Genomic DNA, 23,225 nt, shown 5'->3' with positions numbered 1-23,225 from the left:
TGTAGAGGGCACTTGCCTGCACATGTGTACCAAATTTTGTGTCAATTGGAGTTACGGTGTGTGGGGGCCAACGTAAGACGCGTTAGGTGGCGCTAGAGAGCCAGTTTTTTGTGGCCAAGTATGAAACCTTTAAAATCTCAAATTTTTCACCAGTCCCCATGAGCTCAGAAATTATTTTCAACTTCTGAATATGATAAGGCCCCCAAAAAGGCCGTCGAACTTGCGATATAATAAAAAGAAAAATAATAATAATCCGTTCAGTTTCAATAGGGCTTCGCTGCCCGACGTTGTCGGCGCTCGGGCCCTAATAATAATAAGACTAGTATCCTGATAAAAGAGCGGTAGTAAATGTAATAAATGAAAGCTCAACTGAAACAATCAGCTTTCACTTTTATTGATTAAAATCGAGGCACATTTTTGCCTTTAATCTGAGAAAAGAAAATGGTTCAAACTCATTTTAGAAAATACACTTTTTCAACAAACTATTGTGAGCTAATGTGTCATTTTTTTTAAAGGTTTAAATATGTTAAATGTCAGTTTCTTTGTCCTTTGAGACACATTCATTTCAAACAACTGCCTGTTGAACAGTTTTATTTGTTCTCACAGCAGGTGTGATATGATCTCCGGTGGGTTTAGTCTGTAGTGACAGCAGCGGCCCCCTCAGGCTGCAACAGTAACCACACACCATGAATGGCTTCTGTAATCGTTCTGTCTGGTACCAGTGGAGACTGATGAGGCCAGAGGAACGTTCATGTTCTTTTGGTAAAAAGGGATATCCTCTGTATTGTGGCCTTTAGGAAATGTCAGGCTCAGCTCTGCTGGGACACAGTCCAGAAGTAGTTCTGCTGCTCACGCCGGAGAACATCTCAGTCAGAGTGACCTGTTTGCTGCCTCTGCTGGAGGGACTGGAGGAGGAGGTCTCTTTAGTCTTTACTGATGAAGCAGGGATGGAGGTGGTGGTCTTTGCAGATGAGGGGGTGGAGATCTTTGCAGAAGAGGGGGTGGAGGTCGTTGCAGAAGAGGGGGTGGAGGGCGTTGCAGAAAAGGGGGTGGAGGTCGTTGCAGAAGAGGGGGTGGAGGTCTTGCTCGTCCTTCTGGAGGACGACCAAGACCTCCTGGTGGGTGTGTCGGAGCTGTTGGTTTCCACCTTCCCTCTGCTGTTCTGGCGGAGCAGGTAAGGATCGGAGGATCCTTTGCGTCTGTCGGTGGCTCTCTGCCTCTCCTCCTGGTCCAGTTCCTTCTGCAGGAGCAGAGCCAGCTTCCGGTCCTGCTCCTCCTGCTGCCATCTGCTCTGCAGCTCTACCTCCCCCCCAGTGATCCCTGGCTCAGCAAATCCCACTCCCGCCAGAGTGGAGGAGGAGGGACAGCCTCGTTTGGTGACCGTCACCTCCTCCTCCTCTTCCTCCTCCTCCGATGTCTCCATCTCCGAGCTCTTCCTCTTGGACGTTAAAGGTCCTTCACCCGCAGTTAGGTGACTTCTGTGAGACCTGGGGTGAAGCTGGACCTCCACAGGGCACTCCACTTGTAGTGCAACTTGAGAGAGAAGGATGTTCTCCTGAAACAGGAAGTGAAAGAGTGAAATTTGTTTTCAGTTTGAATTCTACAGCATCAAAATGTATTTCTCTCTCAATTTACAGTAGCAGCTTAAACTTCATTTCAAATCGACACATACATGACCGTTGACCTCTGCATTTATACACCCTCAGCATCAGCAGCAGTGGGCTGCTGTGAAACACTGGGGAGATACTGACAGTATGAACCAAGGATGGAAGCGCCAACCTTTTGGTTAAATGACGACTAGCCCGAGTCGCAGCTGCCACACAACCACAAGTTAGATTAGCTTAGCATAAAAACTGGTTGGCTTGGTTTACCGTCACATGTCATCTTAAATGTCAGTTTGGTGTGAAGACTTTGGTTACAAGATTCAATGTTAATGTTTACTGTTCATTTAACACCTTTTGACAATTCCAGAAGAAGAACTTTGTCATGTTAAATGGAGGAAGTTCAGTTGTAAATAGGGATGTCCCGATCCAGCTTTTTGCACTTCCGATCAGATACCGATATTGTAGCTTTTAGTATCGGCCGATACCGATACCGGCCGATCCAAGCATGTATTAAAGATTAAAGATGCCGGTTGATGGAAATGATCCAAAATTAGTGGCCGGAAAAATATGTCTGGAAAATGATGAGCATCGCATTAATAGCTACAGATACTGTAAAACACTATAACGACATGAGTGCATATATTGTCTTATTTTATCAATATATTAGTTATAGGTTTACTCAACAGCCAGAGTTCCACAGCTTATCAAAAACAATCCTCCCCCCACAGGGAGTCCCTTGCTTTGCATTCACACTGCTCCAGCCCAAACGGGCTTTAGCCCGTACACACGTCATCACGTCCTAATACTACACACGCAATATGGCTTGATGTTGTTTTGAAGAAGTGCATATATTTATCGACAACACTCGACCTGCATCAGCGCATGTGCGCACGAGCGGATCTGTGCGATCAGGCAGCGCGGAACCGGTCCGGTTCCGGTACCTGTCCGGTACCGGTCCCGGTCCGGTTCCTGTCCGGTTCCTGTCCGGTACCGGTCCCGGTACCTGTCCGGTACCGGTCCGGTTCCTGTCCGGTTCCGCTCACACCACGAGTCTGAAGAGTGCAACAGCTTATCAAAATACAGTGTCAACTCCGTGTTTTCAAAGTAGAATGCGACATCGTGGTGGTTTAACGAGGCAGAGCGGCATCAGAACAACATCAAGCGCGTAAAGTACACGAAGAAGAACGTAGCGGGAGCGCGCGGCGAGGATTGTTGTGGCTGCGCGTCTTGCGGAGCAAGTCTACTGTGCTGCGCGGAGGCGCTCCTAATGTCAATGTTTATTGATTTATGAGTGAATTGATAGGTGGCTTATTTTTGGCATATTGTTTTTATGGCCTGTACAATGGTAGGGGAAACACTGGACATGCAAGGCCGTCTTGTTGTTGTTTAGTGGATGCTGGACAGGTCGCGAGGTGTGCGCTAGGTGTGCTGGAGAACGCGGACCGGACTTTGGGGAAAAACGGAAACAAAACTGGAATGGATTACCTACATCGGTGCGCTGGAAAACACGGACCGGAGTTTTGAAAAAAAACTGGATCGGGATTCCGGATCTGGATTTTCCCGTGCAGGCCGATCCGATATCGATATGCATTTTTTGCTAATATCGGCGGCCGATCCGATCCAAATATCGGATCGGGACATCCCTAGTTGTAACAACATGCTGCTGCTGGAAATCAGCTGTTCACCTTGTTGGCCATAAAGCTGCAGTCTGAGGAGCTGCTGTTGGAGGGAAGAGGACACAAGAACCTGAAATACAAAGAGACCACATGAGACCACAAACCACATCATCATCTGTTAGATACAACACAACAACACAGATTAAAGAGCAATACTCCCTGAATATTCTGCTGGTAGCTGCTGAAAGGCTCGAACAAGAAAATGGTTAATACGAGGAGTCGTTTCAAGAAAATCTGCATCCAGACGAATCCACTGAAAACGACTCAGCGCGCTGTAGTACATATTCCAGGCCTATATGTGGCGCTGTTTCTGCTACAATTATGCAGAAGAAGATACGGAGCTTGACCGGATGTTTGCCATTGCTATGGCAACACGTGAGAGCTACGGCTAATCTCCGCCCGACCACTCGATCAATAAACACCCATAAGATGACAATTTAGCCTGTATCAATAAAACCAACAATAAGCATCAAAAGCCATCACCCTGAGGACCTTGACGAGGCGTTGTCACACGTTGGGATGGATTATTTAGACAAAGAAATGTCTACATTCATGGGATGTTAGCTAGTGGTTGTTTGTTAGCATCATAATAAAGTAGCAAATCTGCGACTTTTCCCCCGGAATATTGCCCCCCTCTCTCGGCTCTGTTGTTTTTCATACAGTGGCCCTGATACGCCGACGTACAGACGAGCAAAATATCTGCTATGAGCACGTAGGCCGCCATTATTTGTTGTTGTTAGGAGACGTCGCGGGGGAAGAAGTCAGGCTCGAGGGTCGAGGAGTGGGGCGATGACGTCAGCGTATTCGTTTTCACCGTCCACACGAAAACAAACACGAAACGGAGGGGTGCCGTTTTTTTCTTTTCCACCCTGAGAGCTGGTTTAAAAAAAGTGCGTTTCAGGCCGCAAAAACGCCGGATCCGTATGGATGGCCAGCCGAAACGCACTTATGCGTTTACGCACAAAAACGTTTTCGTGTGGACAGGGCTTAAAACTAGAAGAAGGGATCACATTTCTCCTGTATTAGCTTCTCTGCACTGGCTCCCCGTAAAATCCAATATAGAATTTAAAATCCTTCTCCTCACTTACAAGGCTCTTAATGGTCAGGCACCATCATATCTTAAAGAGCTCATTAAACCCTACTGTCCTCCTAGAGCACTACGCTCTCAGAATAAAGCGTTACTTGTAGATCCTAAAGTCTCCAAAATTACAACAGGGTCCAGAGCTTTCAGTCATCAAGCTCCTCTTCTGTGGAACCGTATTCAGGTTCCGGTTCGGGAGGCAGACACTGTTCCCACATTTAAGAGTAGGCTAAAAACCTCTCTTTGACAACGCTTATAGTTAGGGCTGGCTCAGGTTTACTGTTACTAACTCGACTCCTCCTGGGATTATTCCTGTGTTTTCTTGTCTAGCAGTGTCTATGTTAACTTGGCTGCGCCTGCCACCAGATATTTCTGCCTAAAAGCCTGTTAAGGCAGTTTTTTCTCACCAGGCTGTAACGCTTGATCCTGGGTGATGTTGGTACTTTGAAAATCATTGACTCTGAACTAGGGATGCTCCGATCAGCATTTTTGGACGCCGATCCGTTCACCGATCACAGGAATCATAAATCGGCCGATACCGATCACCGATCACAGAATGGATGGGAGAATAATAGTAATAATAATAGAGCCGTTTTATGACTGAACATACTGTTGATGACTGTGTAGGACACAGGGGGATTCTGGGTCGGGCTTGGGCTTCAGACTCATGGTGTGAGTGGGACTGGAGAGGAACTGGACTGGTACTTTTATAATAGCAATGCCCCTCTCTGCAAAATCCGCTGCCCGCTCGTGGCCACTTGCTCGCTCAGCTCCGCTCGTGTTGACTAGAAGTATGTGCAGACACCAGAGCGGAACCGGACAGAACCGGACCACTACTTTTATAATACAAATGCCGCTGTGTGCTTTCACTGCCCGCTCGCCAGCTGCGATCGGCTTTTCTGATCGGCACTTTGACCGATCACCGATCAACCTGTTTAGGGTCCATATCGGCCAATAGCAATCGGCGGCCGATCGATCAGAGCATCCCTACTCTGAACATCATGAGCATGCTTTAGCCCTGCTCCATGTATGTCTAAGTGTCCTGAGATAACTTTTGTTGTGATATGGCACTAATTAAAATTAAATTTACACATGAGCCTGAAACACACAGAGACCACATACCACACCCTTATCATCATCATCATCATCATCATCATCAGACAACACACTTCTAATCAGAAACTCAGCTCCTCTCACAGATCCAACCCAAAGTCATCACTTCACTGGTATCTGAAATAACAAATGGACCTACCTCTCCATCTGTCCAGCGCTGACTTCCTTCTTCTTCTTCTTCTTCGCTGGAGTGACAATAGCACCGCCAACGTTATCTTGAGAGACAGGAGCAGAGTTCTGCAGGAAAAATAACAAGAGGAGAAGGACGACATCAATAATAGAGTGAACCATTAATGTAAGCATCACACTGATAAATGATATAGTGAACTATTCATGTTCATATTGATTAATAGTATAGTTAACAATTCATGTAAAAGCCACTGATTAATAATCTAGTGAACTATATTAATGGTCAAATCCAATGAATTAACATTTGTTGATATTATTGCTGTGGAACTATCAGTGGAAAGAGTACATGGTACTGGAGCTGGGAATATTTCAGCATCAGTGTTAATTTCATTAACGAAAATTATGACGAAATATGTTCGTCAAAAGCATTTTTTCTATGACTAAGACGAGAAGATGACGAGTTAATAATAGATCCTTGATGATAAAAACTATGACGAGATGTCTGCTTTGTTTTCGTTAACGAGACGGGACGGGACTAAAATGTTAATGGTGTGTTCTACGGACATTAAAAAAAAAATGCTTTTTTTCCCTCTTAAACTAGAGAAACAGGGCTAAACAACAGTACCCTGCTTGTTCATGTGAGCGATTTATTTCTGACAACAAAACGAATAGTTGTAAAGATGTGACTAGATGTTTCCTCGTCTCCGTGGCACATTTCTCCGTTGTGTGTACGTATATCGATCATTATTTTCATCCGCCATCTTGCTAGTGACGTATAGAGTCACGTTTATGCATCGGACGCTCGTATTGGCTCCCGTAACGGCTTTTACAGCCAATCGGAAAGCCTGATTTACGCTTGGCCATGAGTTGTTGTATTTGCTCAAACGGGAGACACGGAGGAGTTGACAGCAGAGCAAATGACGGTCAAAGAGTTATTGTAGTTAGGGTTGTCCCGATCACGTTTTTTTGCTCCCGATCCGATCCCGATCGTTTGAGTTTGAGTATCTGCCGATCCCGATATTTCCCGATCCGATCACTTTTTTTTTCTCCCGATACAATTCCGATCATTCCCGATCATATACATTTTGGCAATGCATTAAGAAAAAAAAATTAATAAAACTAGGGATGCTCCAATCAGCATTTTTGGGGGCCGATCCAATCACCAATCACAGAAATCATAAATCGGCCGATACCGATCACCAATCACCAATCACAGAATGGATGGGAGAATTATAATAATAATAATAGAGCTGTTTTATGACTGAACATACTGTCGATGACTGTGTAGGACACAGCAGGATTCTGGGTCGGGATTGGGCTTCAGACTCGCGGTGTGAGCCGAGCGGAACCGGACCGGTACTTCCAGGGCTTGAAGCAGGAAAAAATCATGTGCCTGAAATTTTTTTATGCATTGGGGAGAAGAAAATTCTGAACATTTGCAATCTAAATGAATTAATCTGGTGCACTTTGAGAGTAAACCCACATTATAGTTTGAAACAACATTCAAAACACACACAGCCAGTATCACTAAGCATAAAGTCCGCTAGCTTAATGCTAACGTATAATACCTCAGAAATTAGCATCACCAAGGGCGTAACTTTGAGTTGAACATTGGGGTGGTTGAGATTTCCACCTGTGAAGCAGGTGTGTGTATATATATATATATATATATATATTCTTTGGCCACCAGCCACTGCGGCAGGTTTGGGTTTACCAGCCCAGATATATAGTTTGTGCCTAAAATAAAGTTGACCGACTCAGAAAATGCATAAAAATGGGTCTTGAACGTGTACAAAATACACATTAAAGTGTGTGCAAGTGTTCTTGTTAGGACTCATGGTCCTTAATTGTCTCTAACTTTAAGTATTTTGTCCCGATTACAAATGGGTTTGTAATGTTTTCCACAGGATCTTTGGAGACTATGGTGGGGGGATTGCGATCCTCTAGGGGGGTCCGGGGGCATGCCCCCCCGGGAGAAAATTTTGAATAATTTCATTTTAATGCATCAATTTGGTGAATTCTGAGAAACAAAATATGACATATCAATTACTGACCAATTTCTTACAAACTGCTGGTACTGATACAAATGTTGACATACTAAATGGGGTTGAGGAGTTTAAGCATCCAAGAAAAGATGAGAACAAAAATGACTAAAACACAATTCGTTTATTATTATTATTATTATTATTAATAATGATAATAATAATAATAATAATAATAATAATAATAATAAAAGTGGGTGACTATTCCTCAGCCTTCCTTGGTGTTTTGGTTTTGACTAAAGCCCCGTTCACATACGTCGTCACTTGCCCATCTCTGAGAGACAACTGTCAATGAATGTGAATGTGTTCTAGCGGAATGTGGACCAGGACAGGCGATGTGATGTGGTCGATCGGAGATAAAATAATTTTAACTTTCTGCGATGCGAGTGAAGCGAGTACCAATCACAATGTAGAATAGAGATGATCGACAGTTGACGTCAACAGAGAGTTCCACAGATAGTTGTCGCTTGAAGTCGCCGCCGGCGGCAGTGAGTTTTTTTTGCCAGCGAGTAGAATTCAGCGAGAAAGCGAGTGACGGGCGAATAGCGACGTATGTGAACGGGGCTATACGCGCACGCACTGTCAAACTCGCCGGCTGGGGGGGGGCAACCGTGAGTGGTGGCACTGGAGCCCTAGCAGTAGCTACCTCCTGTTGGGAAGATACTTTTATTCTTTTGCTTTTTTTCGCGTGCTTTCTTCATACCACCGCTGATGCGGGGAGAGACCGGGAGAGACCAGGAGAGACAGTAGAGAAGCGCAGGTCCGGCAAGGTGGGCGAAACCAAATCTCAGAGCGGGAGGGGGCACAGACAAACGTCACTATTTTTTACTGGTAAATTGAGAAAATCTACCACACTGTTGTGATTATAATGCTGAACATTCAATATCAATAATTGTGATATCATATTGGGTGGGTTGTGGTGGCTGGTTTGGATTATGCCACCCACCCATCCCCCCCATAAATTACGCCTATGAGCATCGCTATCGCTAGTTCGCGGCAATCGACAAAGATAGCAGTAAAGCTGCTAAAAGCTGTTTTAATTCTGGCTTTAGCGCTGTTAACACGTCACAGTTTTAATATTTTTCATGTGAGAAAGTCACAGTTTAATCCAGTGCAGAGTCTGTGGGAGCCGCGACCGGTGACCAGGGCAACGGCTGTCACAGCGGCGGCAGCGCCGGTCTACTGATCTGATCGCCCAGGGCCAACCTCTGTCGTCATCCCGGGGGAGAAAAACGATCCAAGTAACTTATCCGCACGCTTTTAGAGGTTTGCAGCTGGCTGGTTAAATTCTTTTTATTAGATTAATGTTGGTCTCATTGATGAAATCTAACAACTGTGGCAGTCGCATTAGTTTGTCTGAATGAAAAGTGTGCAGGGCTGCCTTTGGGCTGATGTTATCAATCGCTCTGGCTACGTTGTCCCGGTCCGAGGTGCCTGGAAACTTAAGGCCCGCCCTACTCTGCTCTGATTGGCTAGAACTCCTTGGTTACCTTGAGTACCATTGGTAGTTGGAACTATCACTTTAAACGACTGGTTACAGTTAAAAAAAAAAAAAAAACACTTCACCAAAATATTGCTACGCCAGATTTCCGGCATCGTGCCGGAGGTCTTCAAGCCCTGTACTTCGCTCCGCTCTCTGCAAAATCCGCTGCCCGCTCGTGGCCACTTGCTCGTTCAGCTACGCTCGTTTTGACTACAAACGTGCGCACACCAGAGCGGAACGGGACGGGGAGCGGGACGGGACGGGAACCGGAGCGTACTTTAATAATAAAAATGCCGCTGTGTGCTTCCACTGCCCGCTCGCTCAGCTCCACTCGGGTGGCTGTAATTAAGCTGACGAACGGCTGACGTTCTTGCATGTGATGTTGATACTTCACCTGCGCGGCTCGCGAAGTTGCGCAGGTTGTATTTTGGAACAATCCCAGCGGAGCAGCGCTCTGATCAACAGACACGGGACGAGCCGACTGTGCGCACGAGGGTGGCTGATAAAAGCCCACCACACATCACTAGCGTTGTTTACACTGCAACTTTGACAGGCCATCGGCCACGAAATTCCCACCCTGCGTCAGGCGCAGAAAAACAGTCTCGGGTAATAAAAATATATAAATATGCGATCGGTTTTTCTGATCGGCACTTTGACCGATCGCTGATCAACCTGTTTAGGGTCCATATCGGCCGATAACGATCGGCGGCCGATCGATCGGAGCATCCCTAATTGTAGTGATAGAGAAAGTTAAATACATAAATGGCACAGAAGAAGTACACTATATGCACACATATTTAGGGCAGGGAGTGGAAAGGACCATTCCTGGCAACAAAACTGCCCATGGACACTACCCAACATAATATCCATATTTCATAGACAGAAGCAGCTAGAAGCTTGATGGAATGGAATTGTCCTGTTGTAATAGCTCGCCACATGCAGCCCATAGGAAAAGAATGAGACAACAGATTTAACATAGGCCAAGTTATGGACCGGCAGCTTAAAGCAGACGCATGGGGGCGGCAGTGCTAAAATGTGACTAAAAATGTACTAAAATGTTTTTACTTTTCGTCAACTAAAACTAGACTAAAACTATGAAGGTAAACAATGACAGAAATGTGACTAAAACTAAGAAGCATTTTCGTCTAAAGACTAAGACTAAATCTAAAATAGCCGCCAAAATTAACACTGTTCAGCATGGCCGGCGACGGTAGATAAAATTAAGGAGCTGCTGTGATCACCAATTCTATACTTCAGTCGCCACAGGGTTTTTATTTATTTTTTAATCTTCTTGCCCTTTTTCTGGTGTCTTTTGTGATTGGTGTGTACAAAAAAAATGATCACAACTAAAAATACATTAATGTTCATATTCATTAATACTCATAATAATATGTAGTGGGAAAACTGAAGCTCATATTGATGTTGTGAACTATTAATATAAATGTCAAAGTAATAAATTATATATTATAAACGTCACACTGATTTACACACAAACATTTTATTTATTGAACGAAAAAAACTATCCAAATTCAAATGGATTCAATTTCACAAACACATCCAGGAATGATTCCTGCCAGACATGTTCAAACCGAACACTTAAATAGAACCGGTCTGGCAATGTGAAGCTAAAAGGTCTGAAAAGCAGCACATGATGCTGCGATCAAAAGTAAAAAAGGTGAAAAATAATTGCCATTTATCAGTCTGGAAAGGGTTACAAAGCCTGATTGTTGTTGGAGATAACCGGGCTGTTTACTGTGATAACGGTCTTGGTTGGCTCAGCATTTCTACTAGCATTAGCCAACACTCAAACACTGGCTGTGCCTGGAACTCCTAACCAACATGACATTTAGTCACCACAACACTCTGGGACATGTATTAGTATGTCCGACACCTTAGTATGAAACCAGTAATCGTGAATTGCAGACTATTAAGGGGGAAATAGCACAGTATGAAGTACAGCAAAGCTAACGCAGCGGTGCTGCTAACGACGCAATAAGAAAGACAGGAACGTATTTATGTAATTCGTCCGTATCATCAACAACAGTGTTACACTGGTGACTGAATTTTTGTAAGTAGTTAATAGAATACATGCAACATTTTTTATTTTACTTGATCACAGACCTATTTATATAGTTTAACCAGAGAAAGTGATACTGTTGCAATGGTCTCTTATTTTTTTCCAGAACTGTATATACAGTTGAAACCAGAAGTTTACATACACTGTATAAAAAAAAGGTTTTTTTCCCCCTCACTGTCGAAAGTTATATCAGACTAAACTTCTCCTGTTTTAGGTCAGTAAGGATTACCAAAATTATTTAAATTTGCTAAATGCTCAAAGAATGTAAGAGAGAATATTACATTGAATTTGTATTCCTTATTTCAAAGACAGAAGTTTACATACATTTCCTTAGTATTTGGTAACATTGCCTTTAAACTGTATGACTTGGGTCAAATGTGTTGGGTATCCTTCCACAAGCTTCTCACAATAGTTTGCTGGAATTCTGGCCCGTTACTCCTGACAGAACTGGTGTAACGGAGTCAGGTTTGTAGGCCGCCTCCCTCACACACGCTTTTTCAGATCTACCCACAAATGTTCTATGGGATTGAGATCAGGGCTTTGTGATGGCCACTCCAAAACATTAACATTGTTGTCCGGAAAGCCACTTTTTATCTATTTTTGGCGGTATGCTGAGGGTCATTGTCCATTTGGAAGACCCATTTGCACCCAAGCTTTAACTTCCTGGCTGATGTCTTGAGATGTTGCTTCAATATTTCCACATAATCTTTCCTCATGATGCCGTCTATTTTATGAAGTGCACCAGTTCCTCCTGCAGCAAAACAGTCCCACAACGTGATGCTTCCACCCCCATGCTTCACAGTCGGGATGGTGTTCTCAGGCTTGCAAGCTTCCCCCTTGTTCCTCCAAATGTAACGACGGTCAGTATGGCCTAACAGTTCCACTTTAGTTTCATCAGACCACAGGACAAAAAAATTAAGGTTTTTGTCCGTGTGTGTATTTGCAAACTGTAATCTGGCTTTTTTTATGTTTCTTTTGGAGTAATGGTTTCTTCCTCGCTGAGTAGCCTTTCATGTCGGTACAGGACTTGCGTCATTGTGGATAATGACACTCTTACCAGCTTCAGCCAGCATCTTCACAAGGACTTTAGCTTTTGTTCTGGGGTTGATTTGCATGTTTTGGACCAAAACATGTTCATCTCTGGGACACAGAAGCCTTCTCCTTCCTGAGTGGTATGATGGCTGGTAGGCTTGGCGGTAATACTGTAATACGGTATACCACGGGTCTTAAAAATAGCAACGGTATCAGTTTCAATACCGTCATTAAAAAAATGCAATGCACTTATATAGGAGAGAGAGAGAGAGAGAGAGAGAGAGAGAGAGAGAGAGAGAGAGAGAGAGAGTATTTTGAGTTCCGACCTAATGAGAAGTAGAGCTTAGTTCGGGCCCAGAAAATCAAGCCCGACCCTACCCGAGCGCGTTCTGTCCGAACCCGGACCGACCCGACACATTAACTGTAATTAAGAGCTCAAGCCCGATTTCTAGGGGTGTAACGGTACATGTATTTGTATTGAACCGTTTCGGTACGGGGTGCTCGGTTCGGAACGGAGGCGTACCGAACGAGTTTTCATACGGACATATTAAGTAGAGGACCGCATTTGAGGAGCGTGCTGCAGCCGCACATGCGCAGTTGCCCACACCGCGACACAATAAACAGCAGTAGTAGCGGACGTCATGGCTAATGCCGCTAGCGTTGGCAACAAGCCAGAGTTGGAGGACCCTCCCGCGACATTAAGGTCTCCCGTTTGGGAACACTTCGGCAAAGCGGTTTGCCGACATTGTTCATGTGAGGTCGGGTATGTTTCTGGCAACACGTCAAACCTGTTGACGCATTTGAAACAGCACCACCCCCACGTGAACATCGCTACAACGAGGAGAAAGACGAGCGTAACGTTAGTGCAAACACAGCTCCCCACCGCATTTAAACAGCCTCTCCCTGCCCTGTTCAATTTTGCACATCAGATGGAGAAAAGATTTGTTTTTAAAAAAACAGTCTGAGCCTTATTCATGTTATTTAATCTGAGCAACAACTTGAAACTATTTAGTGTTGCAACTGTTCAATTTTGCACATCAGATGGAGACATTTTTTTAAAGAAACAGTCTGTTATTTTTATTTTTTAAATACATATTTTAAATACTTGTGTTTATATTTTTGAGCAGCATTCTAGCTCCAGTGCATGTTCCTACTGTTAAAAGCACAAAAGTAATAAACAACTAGCACATTTATATTTTGCATTTTGTTTTCTTACTGTACCGAAAATGAACCGAACCGTGACCTCAAAACCGAGGTACGTACCGAACCGAGATTTTTGTGTACCGTTACACCCCTACCGATTTCACAATTATTTTTCATGCATGATGGCTGTTGTATGTGCATATCCGTGGGAAGTGGGGGTGCGGCAGCGCCACTACTCAGTCACAAAAATATACAAATAATTTTATAGGCTACGTTAGTGCGGTGATTAGGATATGACTGGACAAAGCCTGTGTTATGTTATCGCCTTCTCCCACTAGTCACTTGAAATGATCTATCTATATCTCTATATATATACATATATATATATACATATACACACACACATACACACATACACACACATATATATACATATATACATATATATATATATGTATATATACATATATACATATATATATATATATGTATATATACATATATACATATATATATATATATATATATATATATATATATATATATTAGGGATGAGCGAGTACAGCATTATCTGTATCTGTATCTGTTAACCATATGAATTATCTGTATCTGTACTCGGAGTGGGCGGGGCCTAATCCGGAAGTGGGCGGGATTTAACCCGGAAGTGGGTCTGGTTGTCTTGAAATGAGCGAGGTTTTAACTGGTATGTTATTTTAAGCATGCAATTGATATGGGCTGATCAGAAATTGTTATTTATTGCTGATTAGAAAACTATTTACAGGACAGCATCAGCATTGAGCTTCAGATCAATGGTTTTGATCACGATAGCAAACAAACTATTTACAGAACAAGTTTTGCAACAATGAATACAACACATGCGGTTGCAATTATCAAGTAAAATGTAATGAACAAGAGTTTTCATACTCAACAATAACTTTTTTCTTTTAACTTTAATTTTTTTTATGATCAGTGTGATCTTTTTTTATATATATATATATATATATATATATATATATATATATATATATATATATATATATATATTTTTTTTTTTTTTTTTTTTTCCCCACACCAGGTGTGTGTGTGTAGCTTGATTTCCAATATTTATACCACTACCAGCTTTAGTGTTAGAGCCAGGCAGCCAGATGACGGTTAAAAAAAGAAAAAGAAAAATCTCCGACAGGCAGAGACGCAACGCGAGTCGGCACCACGTCTGAACGAAGTACCAGAACTCTACTAGTTCATAAGTAAGTACCAACCTAAGTAATAACAAACCTGAAGCTGAAGAAAGAAACCCTAAACATTAACGGAAAACGACCCGCGAACCTGAGTGACTGAGGGAGAGACAGAGAGCTGTTCTGTGTGTGAGTGATCAGAGCGGACACAACAACACATCTGCGAGTGTGTAGGGGAGGGGCTGTAGCATATCACAGGACGCAGACACAGTCAGCTACCCAATGAGGATTTTTATTTAATCCGAGCACAGATATTGACTCGTATTACTCGTATAATACTCGTACTCGGCAAAAGTGCTTTATCCGTACCGGATACTCGTTTCAGCCGAGTATCCGGCTCAACTCTAATATATATATATATATATATATATACACTCAACAAAAATATAAACGCAACACTTTTGTTTTTGCTCCCATTTTTCATGAGATGGACTTAAAGATCTAAAATTCATTCCAGATACACAATATTACCATTTCTCTCAAACATTGTTCACAAATCTGTCTAAATGTGTGATAGTGAGCACTTCTGCTTTGCTGAGATAATCCATCCCACCTCACAGGTGTGCCACATCAAGATGCTGATCTGACATCATGATTAGTGCACAGGTGTACCTTATACTGCCCACAATAAAAGGCCACTCTGAAATGTGCAGTTTTGTCTCACAGCAAAATGCCACAGATGCCACAAGCATTGAGGGAGCGTGCAATTGGCATGCTGACATCAGGAATGTCAACCAGACCTGTTGCTCGTGCATTGAATGTTCATTTCTCCACCATAAGCCGTCTCCAAAGGCGTTTCAGAGAATATGGCAGTACATCCAACCGGCCTCACAACCGCAGACCACGTGTAACCACACCAGCCCAGGACCTCCACATCCAGCAGGTTCACCTCCAAGATCGTCTGAGACCAGCCACTCAGACAGCTGCTGAAACAATTGGTTTGCATAACCAAACAATTTCTGCACAAACTGTCAGAAACCGTCTCAGGGAAGCTCAACTGCATGCTCGTCGTCCTCATCGGGGTCTTGACCTGACTCCAGCTCGTCGCCGTAACAGACTTGAGTGGGCAAATGCTCACATTCGATGGCGTCTGGCACGTTGGAGAGGTGTTCTCTTCACGAATGAATCTCGGTTTACATTGTTCAGGGCAGATGGCAGACAGCGTGTGTGGCGTCGTGTGGGTGAGCGCTTTGCTGATGTCAATGTTGTGGATCGAGTGGCCCATGGTGGTGGTGGGGTCATGGTATGGGCAGGCATCTGTTATGGACGAAGAACACAGGTGCATTTTATTGATGGCATTTTGAATGCACAGAGATACCGTGATGAGATCCTGAGGCCCATTGTTGTGCAATACATCCATGAACATCACCTCATGTTTCAGCAAGATAATGCACGGCCCCATGTTGCAAGGATCTGTACACAATTCTTGGAAGCTGAAAATGTCCCAGTTCTTGCATGGCCAGCATACTCACCGGACATGTCACCCATTGAGCATGTTTGGGATGTGCTTGACCGGCGTATACGACAGCGTGTACCAGTTCCCACTAATATCCAGCAACTTCGCACAGCCATTGAAGAGGAGTGGACCAACATTCCACAGGCCACAGTGGACAATCTGATAAACTCTATGCGAAGAAGATGTGTTGCACTGCATGAGGCAAATGGTGGTCACACCAGATACTGACTGGTTCTGAGTCCCCAGACCCCCAATAAAGCAAAAAAAATGCACATTTCAGGGTGGCCTTTTATTGTGGACAGTCTAAGGCACACCTGTGCACTAATCATGATGTCAGATCAGCATCTTGATGTGGCACACCTGTGAGGTGGGATGGATTATCTCAGCAAAGCAGAAGTGCTCACTATCACACATTTAGACTGATTTGTGAACAATGTTTGAGAGAAATGGTAATATTGTGTATCTGGAATGAATTTTAGATCTTTAAGTCCATCTCATGAAAAATGGGAGCAAAAACAAAAGTGTTGCGTTTATATTTTTGTTGAGTGTATATATATATATATATATATATATATATATATATATACACACACACACACACACACACACAGGGCTGTAAACTAGCGGTCGCCACTCGCCAAATGTGACTAAAATATTCCCCTGGCGACTTAATTTTGGAGGGATACATGCCACTGGGGCGGGTAAATGTTTGTCCCGATGGTCGTGCTCTTGCAATAAATTATGCATGATATAACAAAACATTGTAGTAGCTGTAAACTGATAAATTATGACGGTAGCAAACGTCAAGCTAAACCGGTGATTTGTTGTGTGTCACATTGAAGTAGCTCCCCCGACGTCACAGCTGTAGAAAATAGTTCCCCCGAAGCAACGTAGCGTGTGCGTCACCGCTCTTTAAAGGTTTGTCGCAGTGAGTGACGCCTGGTTCACACCGGCCGCGGAAGCGCCGCGAATAGGCGCGTAGCGGAGCCCGCTTCCTTTCGGCGCCCCTGTTAAGCGATAGTGTAGTTCACACCAGACGCCGTGAAGCGATCGTTTCGGCGTCTGCTCTATTTTTTGCGCGTGCCGCAAGCGAACGCGTCAATTCTGGCAGTAAATCACACAAAGAAACACGAGACAATCCGGTCAATTTTCAAAATAAAAGCAATTTTCTAAATAAAATACCGCGATTGACAAATGCAATCATATTTGTGTATCTCAACTTGCACTGGGAAACAGGAAGAGACGATACATTTAATAAATGTGAAGAGTAGATAAACAAATATGCGTATTTCAACGGTATATCTGCTCTCCCTCTCCCTCTGTGTGTGTGTGTGTGTGTGTGTGTGTGTGTGTAACGGATAGATACAAGAAGTGTTCAAACTTCTTGGTTACAGAAACATGGCGTATTAATTTTATGGGGTTATTTACTCCATAATGAAAAAATAGCTCTGAATGAACAACAGCTGAGCAGAAGCGCTTGGTGAAAGGAGAAAGGTGGAAAGGAAGGTGACAACGAAGGCGAAACATCGACGAAAAAAGCAAAAGTGAGAACGTTCAGTGAGAAGTGGAAGACTGACAGGGAATGGCTTCAGTACGACGACTCGACGGGTGTCATGTTTTGCTCCGTCTGCCGGACACACGCCAAAGAAAAAAAGCGCGGAAATTCAGTTCTGATGAGTAATTAATGAGTGTTTCCTTTGTCACAGTTTTGCACTGTTAAAGTTTTAAATTTGCAATGTTTGAGATGGAATGAATGAAATTCAATTAATAATATTAAAATGTATTTCTAAATAATACTTTGGCCTCTTTTCTAAGCATGTACTGCTCTATAATACTGTTATCTCAATGAAAAGTACTGAAACAGATGTATATGCAACAAAAAGAGGCAATTTATTATTTGGCCGGTAAAAAATGTACTTGGCCGGTAGATTCTTTCATCTACCGGTCCCCTTGGCAGGTGAGCCAAAAAGTTAGTTTACAGCCCTGTTTATATATATATAAAATTCAGAGAGAGCACTGACCAGCTGACTGCTGAGCTGTCGGGCCAGCCTCTCGTCCTCTTCACGCCTCCTCCGCTCCTCCTGTAGCAACTCCTCCTCCTCAGCCAACAGTCTCTGGATGTACTCCTCACTGGCCCTCCTCTCCTCCTCATCCAGCACTCGCTTCTCCTCCATCACCTGACACCAACAACAAGACTCCATCACTAACAAGGAACTGAACCAACTGAATTACAAATAAAATGCAGCCAAACATGTCCAGTATGGATGAAATCTATCAATTATTTATATCACAAGACTGAAATCTTTTAAACAACAACCAGAACTTAGTCTGAAATGATTAAATAGAAACAGATATTCAAAGGGACAGTTAGTTGATACAAATATGTGAATATCAAAATATTGCTCCATAAACACTGACTTACATACATATTTATTACTATAGAGTAAACTCACTTTGGTAACCTGGTCCTCATATTCCTGCTTCAGCTCTCCAGGCTGACACACTCTGGGAAAACACACAGACACTACACACAAACACTCTAATATTTAGAAATTATTTCTGGTGATAATGGAGCTTCCTGTATAATTCAGTGACTCTACTGTTGGCTGGACCGAAGAGAGCAAGCCCTGATAAGTTGCTCTGTGGCTATAGTACGCATGCAAGTGTGTAACGTTAGCACAGCAGCTGCAGTGCTTAACCCCTAATAGACAGCAGAACTCTAAGTGAAGCATCACGCTCGTTGTATATTAGGGATGCAACGGTTCTCAATATAATATCGAACGGTACACCATGCACGGTTCAATACGCACTTGTGTATTGAGGTATTTTCGGTTTTGCAATAAGATTTCATGTAATTTCACATTTCCATCCTTGTATTTCTCTCTGAATTGGGTATGTCGGAGCTTTAGAGGAGCACTTGAAGGCAGCATGTGTTACTCCTGCAGAGTAAATCTCCAACGTCCTGGAGGCAGGAAGGCTGAGCAGGTAACACCGTCAGTTAAAAACAATTTCTCTCGTTGATGCTTCCAACAAGCCGATTCTACCAGTGCAGAAAACACAAGAACACAACAAGTGCAGTGGAGTGCAGTCACCCAATCAAAACGCTCGATCCGCGCTACACTTTTCAGCACTAAAGTAATTCGTATAAAACAACTGAAAGGCATCGACGTGGAGTCTAGCACTGACCCGGATAGACAACCTGTCGGAGAACAGAGAGTTATCTCACCGTGACGGTCAGCTATGTGTCAGAGTGGAGATGAAGAGCAGTGCTCCAAACCGCCCCCTGTATGAACGTCATATAAAGGCTACTGAAGTACAGGTCTGTGACTTTATGTTTATTGGTATGATTATTTAAAACAGTGACTTTATGTTTATTTAAAATATGTACATTTACTTTTGAAATTGTTTTACCTTTTTCCCCCCCGCGATACCAGTCGTCAAGGCTAAGAAGCACGTTTGCATTTGAAAGTATTACATTTTCTTTTTTATTTACACACTTTTATTAAACAATACACTTGAATGTGTCTGAATGTAAAAAAAAAAAAAAAGTCTTAGCTTATAAGAAAATAAAGAAATCATTTTAGAATATATAAATAGCAAGTTTTTTTCTAACGCACAAAATGTGTACCGAAAACCGTAACCCAAGGACCGAGGTACGTATTGAACCGTGGGCTAACTGGATTGTTGCTCTCATCTACTTTCCAGGAAAGTAGCAATTCATTTGGAATGAGCCTTATGGGCTGTTGTTTTCGTTATGATGGAGGTTTCACTGAGTGATCCACAGCAGCAAATCCTCCGCCTTTTCTCGCTACGGCTGAAGTTTGTGTGGGAAACACTGGTGTAGCAGCAGTTTGGGGAGACATCTTGCAATACACACTTAAAGTCAGTCAACACCACGCGTCATGCAAAATAACAGTATTATGGGATGTCTATGTGTGTTGGTACCTCCGGGGTTGTCATCGACAACAGTGTCCTGCCCGTTGAGGCGACGCTGACACTGCAGAGGGAAGCAGAGCTGGATCTGTGTCCAAAGCTGCATATTCACCAGAGTTTTGTTCCTGCTGTTCAGTCGGGCCCAGGTGGAAACTCTTTTTCTGCACAGCGGGCAACAAAGCGTGGTTTTATCCACAGACTCCAGGAAACAGTCCTGATGAGGATACATATCATATTTACCACGACAGCAAGCAGTCATGACAGCAAGCAGTCACAACAACGATACATTCCCATAACATATTGACCAGGACAGCAAGCAGTCCCTTGTTACCTTGCAGAAGGTGTGTGTGCATGGCAATGTCACTGGCTCCATAAAGATCTCCAGACACACTGGACAGTGACAATCATCCAGAGACAGCGCTCCTCCTCGGCTCCTTCCTCCACTGTCTGACACCTCCACCTCCACGTCTGACACCATCTTACTCCTCCTCGTTCCTCTGTAGATGGCCACAGCTCTGCAGGAGGGGTCACCAGTAGTCAGTCAGTATCACAATTTCATTTAATTAAATGTTATAGCTGGGGTGTATTCCAGAAAGCAGGCTCAACCAACTCTAAACCAGGGGTCGCGTTAACCGAATATTTTCCGTCATTGACCGTTTTTTTAAAACGGTGACGGAAAAATCCTAGGGCCATCTGTCATTTTGACAGATTGCAATTCACACCCCTGACCACTTGGTGGCGAAGAGCATATAACAGTAAATGGCTCTTGTAGAAGAAGAAAAGTAGAAAAGAAGAAAAGAAGAAAAATGTCACAGCAGTTGAGTGTCAAGGGGCGTTCACACAGGACGCGATAGACGCGAATTGAGCGGCAACTCTACATTGAAAATCAATGTGAATGGCGCGATGACACGCGATTCAGGCGGCGGCGCGAATGGTGCGTCTGGCGCGTCTATCGCGTCCGGTGTGAACGCCGCATGAGACTGTGCGTTTAGGCCACAGGTGAACTGTTCATTGTTCATGTAGCTTCTGGGGCCACACAGTCAGATGTTTTTGTTACTGCGGAGAAAAGTTACATATTCTTCTGCTTGATGTGTGTATCCACGGTGTGGATTATTTGTTCAGCTTGTTTGGACTGAATATTCATTAAAAATGAATAAAAATTAAATGCAATTGAATATGTCATTATCATTTAAAAAATTCAAGTGACCGGTAAAAGTAGATTATGACAGGATTTTTATGACCCTGTCAGTCAAAATGACAGACAACGAAAAAGTCTAGCGCAACCTCTGCTCTAAACCGAACCCTGTGTCGACCAACTCTGAGTTTTGGGTTCCAGAACAGCAGTTCTGAATTAGTTCAATCAACTCTGAGGATGTAAACTCTGAGTAACACGCATGCCTGCCGACTCTACAAAGCCATCATCAATGGAGCTCCAATACTACGATACACCATGGCAACCGGGAGATATTACTTTGCGTTTATGGAGAAAACAAGCTCCTCCTTAGAAAGCGGAGCAACACAGCTGCAGCTGTAAAGGAGACAGTTGTTTATATGATCTTTATGATATGATATTATCTTTATCGGTTTATTATATCAGTTAATCATATCTGATTGGAGTTGGTAAATGTGTTGTTTATATGATCTTTATGCAGTTATATTATCTTTATCTGTTTATTATATCTGATTTCAGTAAAAAAAAAAAAAAAGGATGAATTGAAATAACCAAACTATCAATTCTGGCTTTATTTCATAAATCATACAAAAAAAGATTGATAACTGATAAGACTAAAATTATTCGTGTGGTTGAAGCCCTGGATGTATCAACGGTCACAGCATGACTTTAAGCAAGTTCAAGATCTGTTTTCTAAGAATTGTATGTTGTGTTGTGCCTCTGAATACTATATATTGCCTGACATGACAGATGTAAAGGCATGAAAACATGTTTTCTTAGAAGTTGTAAAAATGACTCATTGTCTTTGTATTCAGTGTACTAGATAGATGCTACTCGACTGAACACATTTGTTATAATTTATAACATGCAATCATATACACAAGTATTACTTAGTGTGTACATCTATATGAATAAATAACCTTATCACTATTAAAGTCTCACAAGAAGCCTCATTTAGCCTTGTTACAATTCACTTAGTACCACAGTGCCAATTTCATGGCTTTCTAACACCAGGAGACACAATCAAATGGTTTTGTCAGTTTATACAATTCTGCGGGATAGATCTCTTTCCTGAAAAGTTCCACTTCAGCACTATAAGCTACTCAAATTGAGAAAAAATGATTTATAAAAAATGTTTGTGCACATAAAAAATGTGACATGTCTTATATTTTTGATATGCATAAACAACCAAATAGTATCTATGGGGGTAAATAAAATAATAACGTTAACGTTACAAATCAAAATAACATCTAAAAATACAGATTTCATGTTTAATTTGTCACGAACTGTTACGGATTAACGGAGCATAAAGAAACAGCAGTGTTGTGTTCAGCAAAAGTTTAAGCTAACTAGCTGCTAACGTTAGCATCTTACGTTAGTTCGCCTTTTACGGGAACCCACCTGATGTCTCAGCGGATTAACACAGATAGACAAAGATTAACGTTAACAATCAATAGTACTGTTGAAGTAAGTTTAGTACTCATCTGACCTCCGTTCACCTGTATGTTTGATACTTCCGTCAGTGCTAAAGTTAGCTGACGTCAAATGCAGGCCAGTGTGTTAGCGGCTAACAGTTAGCACTTGAGTACTCCAGCTAAACTGTAGAGCATCCCGGTGAACCGGAGCTTTACTGTGGTCAGCTATCACAGAACCCCCGCGTGAATCAGCTGTAAACACGGAATGGGCCCGCATTCTAACCGTGTTCTGCCATGACTTCCCTCCATTCTCTCCTTCGTGTTCTTCCTTGGGCCATATGGACGGTTTGCAAACAATGACTTGGTGAATTACTGCCACCAGCTGGTATGGAGTGTAGATCAGGATTATGAGCCATGGTATTATTATAAAACTAGAAAAGCCATTTCCCCCAGAAAAATGTGGAGCAAAAGTTAAAATTAATTGCAAAGCTTTGCTGAAAATGCAAAATGGTTAAATTACATGCCTGAAAAGGTTAAAGGCATTGAGCTACCTACGCTTCTAGTATTGGCAGCAACAGTAGCAGAAGGAGAAGAAGTAATAGTCCATCCATCATCAACCGCTTATCCTGGATTCA

The 23,225-nt window shown here is 42.9% G+C and overlaps 1 protein-coding gene and 1 long non-coding RNA gene across 7 annotated transcripts in view; one reads left to right on the top strand and one right to left on the bottom strand.

The window, feature by feature from the left end:
• The window catches only part of LOC311020139, a 452,545-nt gene that overhangs the window by 66,606 nt on the left and 362,714 nt on the right, over positions 1-23,225 (top strand). The window lies entirely within an intron of this gene.
• Positions 379-22,924, bottom strand: rnf168 (ring finger protein 168). 6 transcript variants are annotated; one of them, XM_084019979.1, is made up of 8 exons: positions 22,665-22,924; positions 20,336-20,519; positions 20,017-20,218; positions 18,525-18,595; positions 18,093-18,248; positions 5,614-5,711; positions 3,290-3,350; positions 379-1,555 (listed from the first exon to the last, which is right to left on the bottom strand). In XM_084019979.1, the coding sequence occupies exons 2-8, from the start codon at positions 20,480-20,482 to the stop codon at positions 794-796; spliced, it is 1,497 nt and encodes a 498-aa protein (XP_083876105.1). In that variant the 5' UTR covers positions 20,483-20,519; positions 22,665-22,924; the 3' UTR covers positions 379-793. The 6 variants fall into 6 exon arrangements, with proteins under 6 accessions (XP_083876105.1, XP_083876107.1, XP_083876106.1 ...); XM_084019981.1 differs by having other exon boundaries at positions 20,336-20,501; XM_084019980.1 differs by having other exon boundaries at positions 22,675-22,924.

Source organism: Eutrigla gurnardus (genome assembly GCF_963514095.1).
Source record: "Eutrigla gurnardus genome assembly, chromosome: 10".
Lineage (NCBI taxonomy): Eukaryota > Metazoa > Chordata > Actinopteri > Perciformes > Triglidae > Eutrigla > Eutrigla gurnardus.
The sequence above is the reverse complement of the archived record's forward strand: the minus strand, read 5'-3'. Positions and strand labels throughout refer to the sequence as shown.

Bases quoted from the DNA above. Each gene is read 5' to 3' on its own strand.
- rnf168 (XM_084019977.1), bottom strand. From the start codon at position 22,899: ATGGAGGGAAGTCATGGCAGAACACG. The intron at 20,219-20,335 runs GTAACAAGGGAC...TATCCTCATCAG, and splicing joins GCACACACACCTTCTGCAAG to GACTGTTTCCTGGAGTCTGT. The intron at 5,712-18,092 runs GTCAGTGCTCTC...TTTTTCCTGCAG, and splicing joins GACAGCTCAGCAGTCAGCTG to AACTCTGCTCCTGTCTCTCA.